This window comes from Macrobrachium nipponense, chromosome 42, assembly GCF_015104395.2.
Source record: "Macrobrachium nipponense isolate FS-2020 chromosome 42, ASM1510439v2, whole genome shotgun sequence".
Lineage (NCBI taxonomy): Eukaryota > Metazoa > Arthropoda > Malacostraca > Decapoda > Palaemonidae > Macrobrachium > Macrobrachium nipponense.
Genome location: NC_061103.1, coordinates 50,897,394 through 50,913,308, shown reverse-complemented (window position 1 = coordinate 50,913,308; position 15,915 = coordinate 50,897,394). Strand labels below are relative to the sequence as shown.

The 15,915-nt window shown below is 36.2% G+C and overlaps 2 protein-coding genes across 8 annotated transcripts in view; one reads left to right on the top strand and one right to left on the bottom strand.

The window, feature by feature from the left end:
* LOC135213207 (cyclin-I-like) overlaps positions 1-15,915 on the top strand; it is a 364,491-nt gene that overhangs the window by 264,497 nt on the left and 84,079 nt on the right. The window lies entirely within an intron of this gene.
* Positions 1-15,915, bottom strand: part of LOC135213206 (uncharacterized) — a 31,473-nt gene that overhangs the window by 2,251 nt on the left and 13,307 nt on the right. The window contains exons 2-3 of the mRNA XM_064247180.1: positions 2,952-3,122; positions 106-784 (exon numbers count right to left, since the gene is read on the bottom strand). Coding sequence (XP_064103250.1) covers positions 106-784; positions 2,952-3,122 — 850 coding nt within the window. The remainder of the gene's footprint in view (positions 1-105; positions 785-2,951; positions 3,123-15,915) is intronic.

Below are 15,915 nucleotides of genomic sequence, written 5' to 3'. Positions count from 1 at the left end.
TTTTAGATATAGTTACTTAAGCATATTTTCTATTAACAACAAAATATGGACTGTTCATGTAAAACCATATCATGGTCTGAAGAATATTAACTATTCTATACTTACTTTTATGTTTAGAGGAGATTGAGGCACAATGCCACCATACAGTCCAGCCTTGAAGAATTCTTCCCATACCTTGTTATTATTTCCAGTTGGACGGTCTTGCAAGGCCATACCTGATACGCTGCTTGATCCTGATATTTCCCCCTCTGCTGTATTGATAGAGGGACTGTCATATTTGTCATAAAGCTTTTCATCATTTCTGTGCTGGCCATCATCAAAGTGACCATATTTTGAACTGTACTGGGAACCTGGGACTACCATAGGCCCCTGTCCTTGATAGCGATTGTAGTATGCTTGAAGTGCTGCAGCATTTTCTTCGGTACCTTCGTCCCTCGAGGGAAGCTGTCTGTTCGGATACACCTGATGCTTATTTTCAGTTCCCTGAAGGTGATGTTGGTTGTGGGAAGGTCTTTGATTGTCTTTATGGTGTTGAAATTGCGGTTGGGGAGTTGGTGCAGGGTATTCGTGACTCGAACCCAAACCAGGTTGTGGCTTTCGTGAGCCTCTGTTTTCGTGTGGGGTGTGTTCGTAATCGACTCTTTCTGTTAAAGTATCAGTTGTTTGTCTGTCACCGCTTACGGGTTTGTCCACTGATGATGGGCGAATATCTTCAGAGGTTCCACTTTGTGCTCCTGAAGGGCTCTCGGCAGCATCTGGAGGTGAAGTTGCTGCAAACTGAAGTCTGAGGAGAAAAAGTCACTGTAGTTCATGTTATCCAGAATATTTATTTGTATTAATCTCAGTGGCTTTTCAAATTTAAGCTGTATATATATATATATATATATATATATATATATATATATATATATATATATATATATATATATATATATATATATATATATATATATATTATATATATATATATATACACACACATACATACACATACATACATACAGGCAGTCCCTGATTATCAGCAGGGGTTGTGTTCCAGCACTGCCATCTTGAATTGAGAAGGCCATAGAGATCCGAGCATGAGTCATCACCAGACGTCTGAGTCTGGCCATCCGTTTCCATTCACAACTTTGTATTTTTGGTGGCATTTATCAGATATTTGCAGAATGTATAATTTTTGTGTAAGGTAATTATGTTTTACAGTCTTTTGCATCATCAGTATCCTGTGGACCTGGTTAATATGATTAAATATGAAGGGAAATCAGTCCAGAAACAGTAATGAGAAGAAAAAAGTGTATTCACAGAAATGAGTACATAATACATTTCTAAGAACACAAATATGGTCACAAAAGATGCCCCCTCTTTATGAAAAGGTATAGGTACTATATACAAAATAAATTTTCTCTATAATTTACAGCAATTGTTCCTCTGAATCTTATATCTTCAGTGTATCCAGCTTGTTCTTTTTTGTCATTTTTGCAATATTGAATGTTTTCATTGCTTTTCTTACAATAATTGTTTATTAGGGCATTGTAGGAAGCAAATATCAGCATTTTTTGGATTTTTTCTATGCTATGCCCAGCATCACAATCATTTAGAGGTAAGAAGTCATCCTTATCAGCGAGGACAGTGAGTGAAATGTCCGTGACCAAATTCCTTTGATACATTGATATGATAAAATCAGGATACTGTGATAGTTTATTAATGGTTATATGTATAGTTATACAGAATTACGTGTACTACAAATTCATTCGGATAAAGAAGCCTTCCTCTGCTTATACCCTGAATGTAACTGTTATTGTCTGGAAATCTATCTTTTGTATATTGGCAAGTAAGTAAGTCTTTACAGGTGCTACACTTAAATTTTTTTGACAACAGCATACACATAGTAGCCAGCGAGGTATGTTATAACTGCGATAAGATCCATACATTTATCAACATCTTGACTGACATCAGTATCAAAGGAATCGTTATTTCCGGACTCATTATTCATGTACTCCCAGTTTGTTTCTTCGAAGAACTTCAGTATTCAAAAGTGCTTCTATGACATATTCATTAAAAAAAATTTTATTGCCTTTCTAGACTCGATTGATGTAAGCTTGTATGCATATCTGAGGAGAGAATCTGCTTCTAAATTGTGTAATTTATGCAAATTAGATGGCCCCAGAAAAGTACCTACAACCATACAAATTAAAAATAAATGGTTGAACAGTTAACAAAATATGAAAGTTGCAAGTACTGAGTTTTCATTTAAAGTCATCAGCAATGACAGATATGTAATCTATTTGAAAATCATTTGTTAATAAACTCTGTTGTTTCTCATTATAACTTCTGCACTGATTTTCCGCCATTATGCAGCATATCTAATTAAATTAACCAGGTTTAGTGGATTATGATGTTGTTAGAGACTGTGAAATATAATGATCTAACATAGCAATTAGATACTCTGCATAAAAAGTAATAAATAACACCAAAAATACAGAACTGGGAATGGTGTTGTGGCCAGGTACAGACGTCTGGTGATGACTCATCGCTGTGTCAAGAGCGATCGTTCAGGCCTTGTCAATTCAAGATGGCGATGGTTCCAGTGGGCTTGATGATAAACAAAAATCGGCTTTAACTGAAACTCAGCAATTTATGGCGCTCATGGTGCCGATAACCAGTTATTGGCACCTCTGTTTGGCATGTGTTGGCGCCATGACTATTATAGGCGCTGATAACTGGAAGTCGGCTCATTATGAAGCCGAAAATCGCTGATTTTATAGCGCTAGGCAAGCCCCATAAAACTAGATCACCATCAACCAAGTCAGCCAATAACCCGGTACTGCCTGTATATATATTTAAAATGGAAATACTGTATGACAGGCTGATTTTAAGGAAAATTCTATTGAAATAATTTTATCACAAGAAAAATCATAATGGAGGTTAGTCATTTTCTCCATGTACATTACCTGGAAAAGAAGGTGATGGCTTCCTTGGCAGCAGGGTGGGGGTCTGGTTGGAGGGGACACTCTGGGTAGAGGATGGAGCAGTCTTTGCCCATCCATCCTGCTCTCACAGCAATCAAAGAATCACCCAGAGAATGTGGCATTGTGTCTTCCAGGAGCCAGCTGACCAACACGCTGATTGGGAAAGGGAGTTGGTGATTCTCATTTCAATATAGATGGTCAGGACATATTAAGGATATCATATTTTCAAAATGAACTGAATGGAATTTTTTTATTGCTTCTCTCTCTCTCTCTCTCTCTCTCTCTCTCTCTCTCTCTCATTCATTGAAAATTCACAAAGTACAAAATTCACAAAGTTGCAGAATATTGTCTGCATAAATGAAATAGGCAAGGGGTCAGCTTCATGGTTTCCAATAACTTCCAGAGTCAAAAGGATTTTACTGGAAAAAATATGGAAAATTGAAGTTCAAAATGTAATATACATGGATCAGAGTAAGAAGCAGCTCAATGGTTTTTTATTTTTTTAATGAAATCAATAAGTTTTCAGTATGGCACGTGTGTATGAAAATGAACATTCTACGATGTCGTTTATGATGAAATTTAAAGGATCCCTTATCCCTTCATCAGCCACTTTTGAATATCCTTGTCAGTTGATTGCCTTTCTTTGTTTGGAACTGTGTTGAAAACCAACATTAATCAGTCCATCTATACATTGCCAAATTTACTTAACAGGTTCATGTTTTCAGAACTCATAGGTCCAACACAAATTAGAAGTGGATCAACTTCAAAAAGAATTTCTTATTTTAAGCACAATACATGGGCTAGGTAGTGCAAGCTCATTTACCCAGTATTACCTTCATTATTAGTGATTGTACTGTATTACTACTAGTGGTGGCAAACTCAAAGACACCCAACCCTTCAGTTTGACTGCTGTTTATGTACCCAGAAACCAAAGCGTCCTAAAAATAATGCAATATTTCATGACCAGAATTTCCCCAGTCATTGTACAGAATAAAGATAACTTAACCTATCCTAGGATACCTGGCCCCTTGACTGGGGAGAGTGAGTCCCAGTGATTTATGTAAATACATATTGTAAGCTAACAACAATGACTCTTATTTCTATACTCATTTGCAGGATCTTTTGCTTTGAACAACATGATGGTCAGGTCAAACCAAAGTATGTGGCCTGCTCCTGTTGGTCCTTGTATGAGTGCAATGTTGCTTATACAGTGGGACATTAATCCTTCTTAAAGAATACAAGGAGTACTATTCCTGAAGTGAATTGTATCTTGAGTTGTGTTTCACACACTCGGTGCCTCCTTAATACCTGGACTTAGCAAGATTTTGTATTAGCCAGTCATTGAAAATTCACATGTGAGAAATATACTATCTGGTTCATCTTCAGTAGTGCAAAAAACGAATAAACTGTATCTTTCCAGATTTTTGGAGACTATCCCGAAAAAATTTGATTTTTTTTAAGTAGAATATTATTCTTGTTTTGCCTTCAGCAGCTGACTTACATGTTGATGTTTTCGACAGAATTTTAGTTCCTTTAAGTTTCTTACCTCTGATCTTTATAAATAACCTCTGGTACCATCATTCAGTATGTACGTATATGTTTTTATATCTATATATATATATATATATATAATATATATATATATATTATGTATGTATAACTGAATCACGAAAGTTAGGAACATGATAAATCCATAAAATAAAGATATATGCCACAAAGGAAAATAAACGACGGAGTATCCGTGAGACCTTTCGACGTTAAGGGGGCCGGCCGGCTAATGCCGTTTTTTAACTACTGGACTTTGACATTCATACCACTTAATAAGGTGACTTGGGACATCTCCAAACCGCATATGATTTTTGCGGTTTTGTGACGCCAGGGCAATTTATCCCGAAAATAACCATTTTTCAAATTCTATCTCCTCCCTTGATATTTAATATTAAGACCTGGGATTACTACCATATATAGACCTGATGTCGACCTCCAATCAAATGGAGTGTTTTTTTCTAAAAGTCAGTTTTTTGGTAGATATGAATTTTTCAATATGGTTAAAAAAATAAACCCTATAAATCACGAGAAAAAAATTTATAAAAAAAAAAAAAAAAAAAAAAAAAAAAAAAAAATGGAAAAAAGGGCTCTATTTGATTGTTCTATAATGTCTTTCTGAGTTATATACCAAATTCCAATGTTATAGCTTTAAAACTAAGTGAGGAGATAGATTTTGAAGGTCAATAAGTATAGTTTTGAGATATGGGGCGTTCAAAGTTTTCCTTCGTATTTCTATAAAGACAATGTTAATAAATAATGATTATTATGAATGTATATTTCTTTTTTGTGTATTAATAAACCAAAACTATTTTATTTATCATAATTTAATCATAAATGATGATCCCTTTGCTCATATATCGTAGCCTGGGGCACTGCTTGAGGCAAGATGGGGCACTCCTTCCTACGTAACCCCCTCTCTCCCCTTCACTAACTCGGCTTATTACAGCGAATTTTCTTCTGTATGTTAGCGAGATGTTTTCCTTGTATTTTCCTCTTTGGCATGATGACATTCTTGCCGAAACAAAGATAAACAAACGTAAATGCAAGAGAAGAAATGTCAGAGGTGAAACAAACTCGAAGGTGTACTCTCTTTTTTACAAAGACAAATTTAATAAATCATGATTATTATGAATTTCATATTCCATTTTGGGTATTAAAAAACCAAAACTATGTTATTTATCATAAATGAAGATCTCTCTGCTCAAAGATCGTAGCCTTGGGTACAGTGTGACGTGTGCTGTCAGGCAAGAAGGGGGCATTACTTGGCAACCCTCCCCTCTCTCTTCACTAATTACACGTATATTATGATATTCTGTAATAATACTTGAGCGATATTTCTTCGTCTGTATGTTAGCGAGATGTTTTCCTTGTCTTTTCCTCATTGGCATGATGAACTTCTTGCCGAAACATACATAAACATACGTAAAAGCAAGCGAATGTCACGAGGTGAAACTCGAACATGTAATCTACTTGAAGTCTATGGTCCAACTGATTCATGATTGAACCAGATACTCGCTCTCGCTTCTGCGAGCCACGGAATCTCTACAGATGCCATTTCTCACAATTTCTTTGCCAATAATTATCAAAATTTACGATAACAGAAGAAATATTGCATTTTCTTGTACGGATGAATGTTTTAGGCTTATTGAGTTATGTTTACTAATTACCCTGTAACTACGAAAGTAAGAGGAATTTTGACCAAATATTTTGTATATGTATTCTCAATTGCCATATGAAGCTCCATGAATTTTTTCATGACTGCATTTTTCGCCCTATACCACCATATATAGGGGTTCCGGCCGGCCCCCTTAAACGTCCTTTACTAAGCAGAAACTGACATACATGAGGAAAAAGGCAGATAGGGATTATAAAGAGATTAGTTCCTAGAATCCGACACACCTGGAAGATGAGTAACCTTCCCAAACAAGCATAAACAATGGGTGCAATTAAAAGTTTAAGACAATCATCTCAGATACAAGGACAAGACAATTAAAGGATTATGGGTGACAGCTATTCAGAACTTTGGTAAACAAAACCATATTCACAATACATGTCAGACATACATTACAATGAAGATAACTCTAAGGCAACTAATTTTTATTTAAGTCAGTAATTATATCTTTGAGGTCATTCTTAAACATGTTACAAATACAAGGGTCTAAATGCTTTAATACAACTTGCTTTTCTTTGTAATTTCAATGTTAGTCGTGGCCTTTTTCATTTAGACCCTTGTATTTGTAACATGTTTAAGAATGACCTCAAAGATATAATTACAGACTTAAAAATTAGTTGCCTTAGAGTTATCTTTGTTGTAATGTATACATTACCATATTCACAATACATGTCTGACATGTATTGTGAATATGGTTTTGTTTACCAAAGTTCTGAATAGCTGTCACATATAATCCTTTAATTGTCTTGTCCTTGTATCTGAGATGATTGTCTTAAACTTTTAATTGCACCCATTGTTTTTGCTTGTTTGGGAAGGTTACTCATCTTCCAGGTGTGTCGAATTCTAGATACTAATCTCTTTATAATCCCTATCTGTCAGTTATATGAATCTTCTTGTATTGCCTTTTTCCTCATGTATGTCAGTTTCTGCTTAGTAAAGGACGTTTAACACCTCCAAAGGTTCTCGCGGATACTATCTGTCGTTATTTTCCTTTGGTAGCATATATCTTTTTAAAATTAATATATCTTTAATATATATATATGTATATATCATAATATCATAATTTTGGCCTTCCTTTGCATTCTTATTTGAGGCTATACCATTCACCACAAAGTCCTGGATGTACAGTTAATCACACAAACTATACCATTCACTACAAAGTCCTGGATGTTCAGTTAATCCCAACAGTCATGCCCCCCCTTCTGCAAGATTCAATACCTCACAGTTTTTGAAAATTTTTATTCCTGCAGTGTTCAGTTGAGCCTGATGACATGAGAGTTACCCTATAGTTTATTCCATATTTTTCTATTTATTGCTTATTTACTTAATTTCTCTTTCATGGTTTATTCTATACCTCTTGTTTCATTTTCTGCACTGGGCTGATTTCCTTATTTGGGTCATTGGGCTTATGCCATTCTGTTTTACAACTATGGTTGCAGCTGGTCTTGTAATAATAATACGTAATATATTCAGCATTTTAGAACTGAAAATGATAGGAATAAGAGGTCAGATATTCCAGTGGAAGGAAGGACCTTTTTCATTCATTTCACAGGGACTTTCAGTGATTCCAGCTCCAGTAATGACCTTCTCTGGGGTGTTTGTGAAAACTCGTCCAGCCCCATCAATAGTATCATTAGCTGTCCCTTGGATCTCCTGTGAGGGCCCCAAAGAGGAAGCATCCAGGATAGAGGAGTGCAAGGTCTCCCCCTTCCTAGCCCCATGTAGCTGTGTACTACTCAAGAAGCCTTTACACATGAAGAATGACTCATCTCCACCAAAACTTACTCCGTCGATTTAGTCGGAAGGCAAATTAACATTTATTGCTGTCTATTAGAGTAGTTCTAAGGAACCATAATACTGGAATGTATCAAGTGTTCTTAACAAATAAATTCTCATCGATTATCCTGTGGTACAGAGCAAAATGGGAGGAATTGAAGATTTATGGTCCATAACACTTACCCATTTGTATTGCAATGAAGGAAACCATCCTCAATTGACATCAATCATTGATGACGCAAATATAAATACATTTCACTGAATGCTTCCTTGTCTATTGGGAATCGATTTATCTCTATATTGTGATGATTTATTCACTGATTTTAGTGGAGGTAATGGACTGTTATACCAGTGATCATTTCCCAGTTGGTATCAGTGTTGCTCAAAAGTCCTAGTGAATCTGGACTACACAGGTGGAATACAGGTAAAGCAAAGTTGGATACGTTTACAGAAAAAGCTCATAGATCAGTGAGAGCTGCTAAGACATGATATTGAAGGCATAAGTTAGATTGCTGCAAGTTCAGTATCATAGAGCAAAAGCTCATTTTAGACTAAAAATTGAGAAATCACCTTGAGAACATTGGGTAATACTCCTAATGTCAATAACTCAGTAACTCCTCTTATTGTGGTATGGTGACAATTTTAGGAAAATGACGGGTAAATATATAAGTAATGCTTTTACCAGTTGCTTCGGTGAGGCTTCAAAAAGACTCGGTGACAAACTGTAATCAGACTTGTTGTAGAGAGAAAGGCACAGCAGATCATAGATCTCACACTACATAGGAAAAATCTTATGTAAATTGCCCTTGGCAATGAGAGACTTCTAATCATCCCAGGAATAAGTTGAAGACGCAACACCTGGCCTGGATGACATATCATATAAAGATGAGACGTTCTAGAATGCACTATGTTTTTTAGTCGTAATACCTTAAATAGCAACTTAACAAAACAAAACAAAAAAATCCTGTCCGGCAATTAACAAGAATTTTGGTAAGACAGGAAAAATCAGTACCTATGTTATAATAGCCAACCATTACAATAATATAATTCTTTGTAAGTCGAAGAAAAAATCTGTAATTCTGTATGGCTTCAGGAACATGTATTAATGTGTAGCTGTGGATGGAATACTATTTGTGAAGCTTTTGCTTCTAAGCAACTTTATGGAACTGTGTTTTTCTTCCTAGGAAAGGCATATGATGCTACTGTACTTTAAAGCAATGAATTTTAAGTTAAATGCAGCTTAAGAGGAGAACTGCTAGTTTTTATCAATTTATTTGAAAATCTCAAAAACAATGACAAGTACAGTAATTGGAAAACTGTCAGTTGTTCAGAATCAAGAATTACCCAAGGTAGCATAGGTACTAAGTGTTACCATCTTCGTATAAGCAATTTGCAGTCTTCCATACATTATCCATTGATTATTTTATACCATTTGCTGTTTCAAGTGCGATAGTAGAGTAGCCACAGCATCCTCTCACCTTTCATTGAGGAGTTACATGTACCAGAAAAACATTACTTTTTATATTGTTTTAAAAAATAAAGAGGTGGTTCATTTCTGTAGCATATGGGGTGTCCATCCAGACCTAGACCCAGTATGCATATAAATGGGTAAAACTGTATTTCTCGACCATTGACTCGGGTGTTCCTCTCACATAGCCACTATATGTTAAAATGAAGTGTGTGAATGCTCTGGACATTTTAGAGACCTATTAGACTTATATCCATAGACTATTTTTAAGCTGAAGTAAAGTGTGTCTCTCTCTCTCTCTCTCTCTCTCTCTCTCTCTCTCTCTCTCTCTCTCTCTCTCTCTCTCTCTCTCTCTCTCTTTGAATTCATCTTTTAACTTCATTTGTGCCCACTTGTCTCTTCTATTTCTCCTTTTCAACCAGCTGTCTTCCTCCACCATGGCAATCTTTCTCCCAGCATGTGTGGGAATACCTTACACATAAGGGACCTTATGATCAAAGAATGCATCTCTCACAACTAAGATCTGAATCTATGACTTTGGTTTTGATAAAGTGACAGACAGTGGTGGACTTAACCATTCAGCTATCAAGTGAGATAAAGAGTTGATTTCAGTTCTCCTGTACAAATCCGTTTAATTCCAGTTTTGTTCTTAAAATCAAAATCAGCCCATCACCAGGAATTTGATTTTTTATTTTTAACCTTTGGCTTTGTATAAAGTTTTATCACATACAATGACACACATATATGTAATATATGTATGTATGTATTATGATTATATAATCACTTAGACATGACTGATATATTCACTAATCTCAGGGGAAATTATACATTGGATGTAAACCCTGACCAGTTCCATCTTTATATATAAGAGCCCCATAGGGTGTTATATAAGGTTCTGTGCAGCATCCCTTCAGCTCCTAGATGCAATTCCTTTCATTCCTTTTAATTTTTACCTTCGTTTATATTTTTTCATCGATCTTACTTTACACTCTCTTCTAACAATTATTTCTTATTGTAGCTCTGAAGTTTTCTTCCTGTTACACCATTGTAATCTTTTACTGTCAATTTTTCTTGCAGCGCTGAATGACATCATAGGTACCAGAGTTTGGCATTTGGCCTAGATTGTATAGTCTATTATATTTATATCTAAGTCTTAAGACTGAAACATGGTGGTAGAAATTTATATATATGCTAGAGGGACTGTACAAACAAACAATACTCGAAACTAAAATACATTCGCTTATAATTCACTAATGTACTTTATCCACTTGACTCAGAATTCATAGAATACGTAGAGATGGAAGGGTATTTCAAAGTAAGTAACTGCTTGCACACACTCACATTAGGACGTTGAGTCGAAAGACCTTGCAGCTAATCCAGTGTTTCACTTTCCTTTGTGGCTTATACCTTTATTTGTGCATTTATCACGTTCCAAACTTTTGTGATTCAGTTATATATATATATATATATATATATATATATATATAGATATATATATATATATATATATATATATATACATATACATATACTATACATATACATACACACACACACGCTTAAAAATCATATATTATATATATATATATATATATATATACTATATATATATATATATATATATATATATATATATATATATATATATATATACACACACACACACACACACACACTTAAAAATCACAGTAGATGCACGGGACTTCATGATATAAGCGAATACCACAGGAAAAATAATAGGATTGAGACATTGTCGAGGCACGAATGAGGTGCAGTTGAAAAGAAAGTTACAAGGTAAACAAACAGAGAAAGAATATCAGATGGTTAATTGTCAAAAGGGTAAAAATCAAAGAGATAATCCAGGATGATCGGAGGATCACATGGTCACAGACTAAAACAGACCTAACCATAAGAGAAATGGAAGGTTATCCATACAAAGCCCAAAAACAGTTATACAACTGAATATATTAATTTTGTTGGTTATATTTACCTACAAGGTTTTTAATTGTGAAGGTATGGAGTTTAAACAAACCAAGACTTAAATTTAGAACACACTCATTATTTGATTTGATGAAACAAGATTCGATGATATTCCTTTTAACTGTGTTGCTACACAGCATTGATAGGATGATCTAAATCTCTCGTATGTATGAATAATGCATTCGATATTTGCCCAGTTCTCACTGAATATTGGTGCTGTTTGATTCCATGTGAAAGAGATTTTCCAGTTTGTCCTTAATATATTTTATCACACTTTTTACTAGAAATTTCATATATCTATGCAGCCAGAAACATCTTTAGGAGCCTTTTTTATTCCTAAACTAACCATTAATATTACTGAAAACAATATTTATGTGGTAAAGCTTTAACATTCAAGGAGTTTCTAAAAACCTTTCATCATACGGTTATTTGAGGATGCTATATTTACTAAATTCAAGTTTGTCTTTAGTTAGAGAAAATGATTTTCTATCTCTTTTTCCTTGCCACATCTACAAAAGTCCTTGGTTTAAGTTTCAAGGCAATATGATAAATAGTTTTGATCACTGGGTCAATAAAATGCGGGCTACAGACACGCAAACCCTTAGAAAGATCCCAGATAAACAGAGAATTTAACATTTTGATGGTGATTGGAGTAGTAATGAACAGAAGCGGCAATGTTAGTTGATTTTCAAAAGACTGAAAAGGTGAAATTTATATCATTTCTATATAGTGTTACATCAAGAAAATTCAAATTGCAGGTTTTTTTCTTCTTCTACAGTAAATTTCATAGAAAGAGGTAAAATATTGAGATTAATAAGGAATTCCTGGAGATTTTCGTGAACAGGCCAAATACAGAAAATATCATCCACATACCTACACCTTATAGTAACTTTGGGGACGAAATTGTAGGAAAAGTTTTAGTCTAAAAAAATTAAAGTAATTTAGTCCCTTCTAGAAACTAAATTTGCTGAAGAGGAAGAAAATTTGTCACCTGACCTTTCTTGGTGTTTCTGTCCAGAGTAAAGATCCTTAGAAATTTCACCTTTTCCGTCTTTCGAAAACCAACAAACATTGCCTCTTTTGTCCAACAAAATGTTAAATTAGCTGTTTTTCTGGGATGTTCTTAAGGGCTCTGCGTGTCTGTATCCCGAATTTTATTGACGCTGAGATTAAAACTTTTTATGATAATGCCTTGAAATTTTGTAAATGTGGCATGGAAAAGAGCTAGAAAAACATTTTCTTTAACTCATGACAAACTTGAATTTAATAAGCATAACATTCTCAAATTACCGTATGATGAAAGGTTTTTAGAAATACCTAGGATGCTAAATGTGATTTTCAGTAATATTAATGTTGAGTTTAGTCATAAAAATGCTCCTAAAGATGTTTCTGGCTGCATAGATGAAATTCGTTGTAAAAAAAAAATCTTTCTAACTGTCATGTGTATATATCTTCGTTCGTGTTCTCTTCCATCTGCCTTTCCTCAATCCTCTCCTGACAGGTTTTCCATAAGTGCAACTGAGGTTTTCTTCCTCCTGTTGCACCTTTCAGATCTCCTGTACTCTCAATAGGCTTAATTAAGTCTTCTATTCCTTATGTCTTCTAACTGTGTCGTTGCACGGAACTGTGGGCCTTGCTTCCCTTCGTAAATAATTTGACATTCGGTCAGTTCTCGGGAAGGTGGTGCCATTGGAATCGCACCACCACCACCACCACTCGTTGTGGTGGTGATTTTCCAGGTTGTCCATGATGTTGCTCGTCTTATGAGGGTGTTGCAGGGACCTTCAGGAATGACCGAAAAAAACTTCTATCTTGAAAAGGCGTCAAGGTCGCCGGAACCTCTTTCTAAAAAAAAACCTGTCACCGAAGACAACTTGAAAATATTGTTCATATTCGTGGTTTTTGCCGGTTAAATAACGCGTGTTCCGGGCTCATTCCCATCGTGGATAGTGATTATCTCAGGTGCATCAGTCAGCTGCGGACTGAAGTTGAACACAGAGAGAGAGAGAGAGAGAGAGTTCTCTTGAAGACAAACTACGAGTAGTAGCGCCATGCACCATTTCGATAGTAGTGACAATGAAGTCAGAATTGAAATGAACGAACGAGCCAGTGTCAAGTGTCGCGTGATTTGAATATATATGCGGGTGAAACAGCAGTTCTCTTCATGCAAAAGGTTCTGTTAATCACTGCATATATATAATTTTGATTCTGTGTGTGTATGTATGTATGTACAGGCCTTTAGTTTCTAGTCTGTGTTTGAGTAATACGATGTCAAGAAAACGTTATCCATTTATAGAGTTTAACTTTTAACGAGTGCATAAGTAAAATGAACATTTGAAGTGCAAAAAAGCTTGTGGACGCAAGAAAGGAATCTTAGCAGTCAAACGAGAATCCTTAGTGGAGGTGGCAGCAACATATCCATGAAAATTCGTGTGAACCCAGATTTGGACGATAGGGATTACTATTCAGTATATTATGACACCCGCTCAAAAAGATCTTGAGGGTATTGTAGTAGAGTGAATAAAATGGTCTAAATGTCCACTATTAAACATTATAAAAATGATCTTCGTCATTTTAAACAGACTATACTTTGATAAGGAAAAATAATAAATACAATTATAATTCATTTGTATCCTACTATTATTATGCTTGATATATTTTAAATAAGTGAGATCTCTTCCTTTTGCATTTATTTGCCGTGACCTTCTCTTACTTCCTGATGAGCGCTTTCATATTCTTTGAAGCTTCTGGAATTTCAAGCCAGGTGGGCTTCTCGTCCCATATGGATAGGAGTCATGTTCTGAATAATAATGATAAAGCGACTCACAATTTGTCTGCAGTTCTGACAGTCTATAATGGTTCAGTTATTTTGTTGCACACTAAACGTCGAAAGGACTCCTTTTTTTTTTCACACTCTCCCCCAGAACATCAAACGACAAACTTCGTCTCGAAAGAAGACATGACTTCAGGTTGTTGGCAGCGTCCCTTACTCGGCCCTTAGCTGCAACCCTTGCGTTCCTTTTACTGTACCTCTGTTCGTATTCATTTTCTTCCATCCTCAACCCTCTCCTAACAATTGTTTCATGTCGCAGATACGACGATTTCCTCTTGTTCTATCTTTGTAACATTTTGCTCTCTACTTTCCTTTCAGCTTTGAATGACCTCAGAGGTCTGCATATTCTATTCTGTTCTCGACGCGAGTTCTCTTGTGGCAGACTGGGAATGTCGAAGAGCTCTCCCCTCAGCTCTGCAGTTCCCGCTGACGACGCGCGACGGGCCGCCAGGCGGGCCCTGTTCTTCCCCCAGCAGTGGATGGGTCACCAGCCATCTGTTCAGATAACGGACGCTGCAGTATGTATGTCGTCCACCACGCCATTTTCCCAGGAATTCTTTCTTCTTTTTATTCTTCTTCTTCTACTCATGAACCTTTGTTTTTTTTTCCCTTGGCCCCCACAGCGAGCCATGTTTGACCTCCTCAGTCTGCTCATGAGTGGACTGCCTAATAAAAAGATTCGTGTCACCAAATTGGCCAGATCAACGAACAACAGACATTTTTGTTCTGTATTAATAAAGGGGTTGGATTATGGTCCCCCTTTCAGACGGGATTCGGTTCTATTGAAATCTGAGACGCCTTCAAAACGTTTCTGCGCAGACTGGGCGGCAGTGGGGGAACAGATCTCGAAACGAAATTGCAGCCAGCGAGAGAGCAGCGTGATTGATTGATTGATTTCAGTTTGTTCCCACAAGAAAGCTGAACCTGCTTCACAACAACGCGTTGATGGAGGCGTCACTTGAACCTCATCCATCTATCTATATTGTGAGAAAACGACGACAGGGAACCCAGTGACCCACTCAAGTCTTACGTAGCCAATTTTGGGGGGCAAAATAATCGAAATCAGTTTTGTATAAACGTAGGCCCCGGAGGGTGGGGGTAGTGCCGTCAGTGCGCCTCATGCTGTTCACTGTAGCCTCTAGCTACAACCCCTTTCATTCTTTTTACTGTACGTCCTTTCATATTCTCTCGTCTTTCATCTCGCTTTCCATTCTCCTACCTATTGTTTCATGGTGCTTCAGCTGCTTTGAGGGTTTGCTCCCGTTGCCCCTTTCAGACGCTTTGATTGTCCGTTTCTGTATCAGCGCTGAAGAACCTCACAGGTCCAAGCACTTGGCCTTTGGCCTCGATTCTATGTTCCATTGTATTGAACTTGTGAAAGGCGAAACACTTTAGTAGGCGATTTTTTGATGCATTTGCGGAGGATCTTGTCAACTGGTAGACGAAAACAAAAAGCTCTGCAGTGATGAATTCCAGCTGGAAGAACCTAACCACCGTCAGGGTGATCGTTCCCAAAGATGCTACTACGAAGGGCTCAATTTATGATCAGATATAAGAAAATAGCCGACTTTTGAAATCGTGAACGTAAGCAGTTCAGTGGTTGAAAACGCGGAAGAAAAACGAAAAATATCAATTTTTTATGATAATGACCCGTTTTCCAGTGATTTCA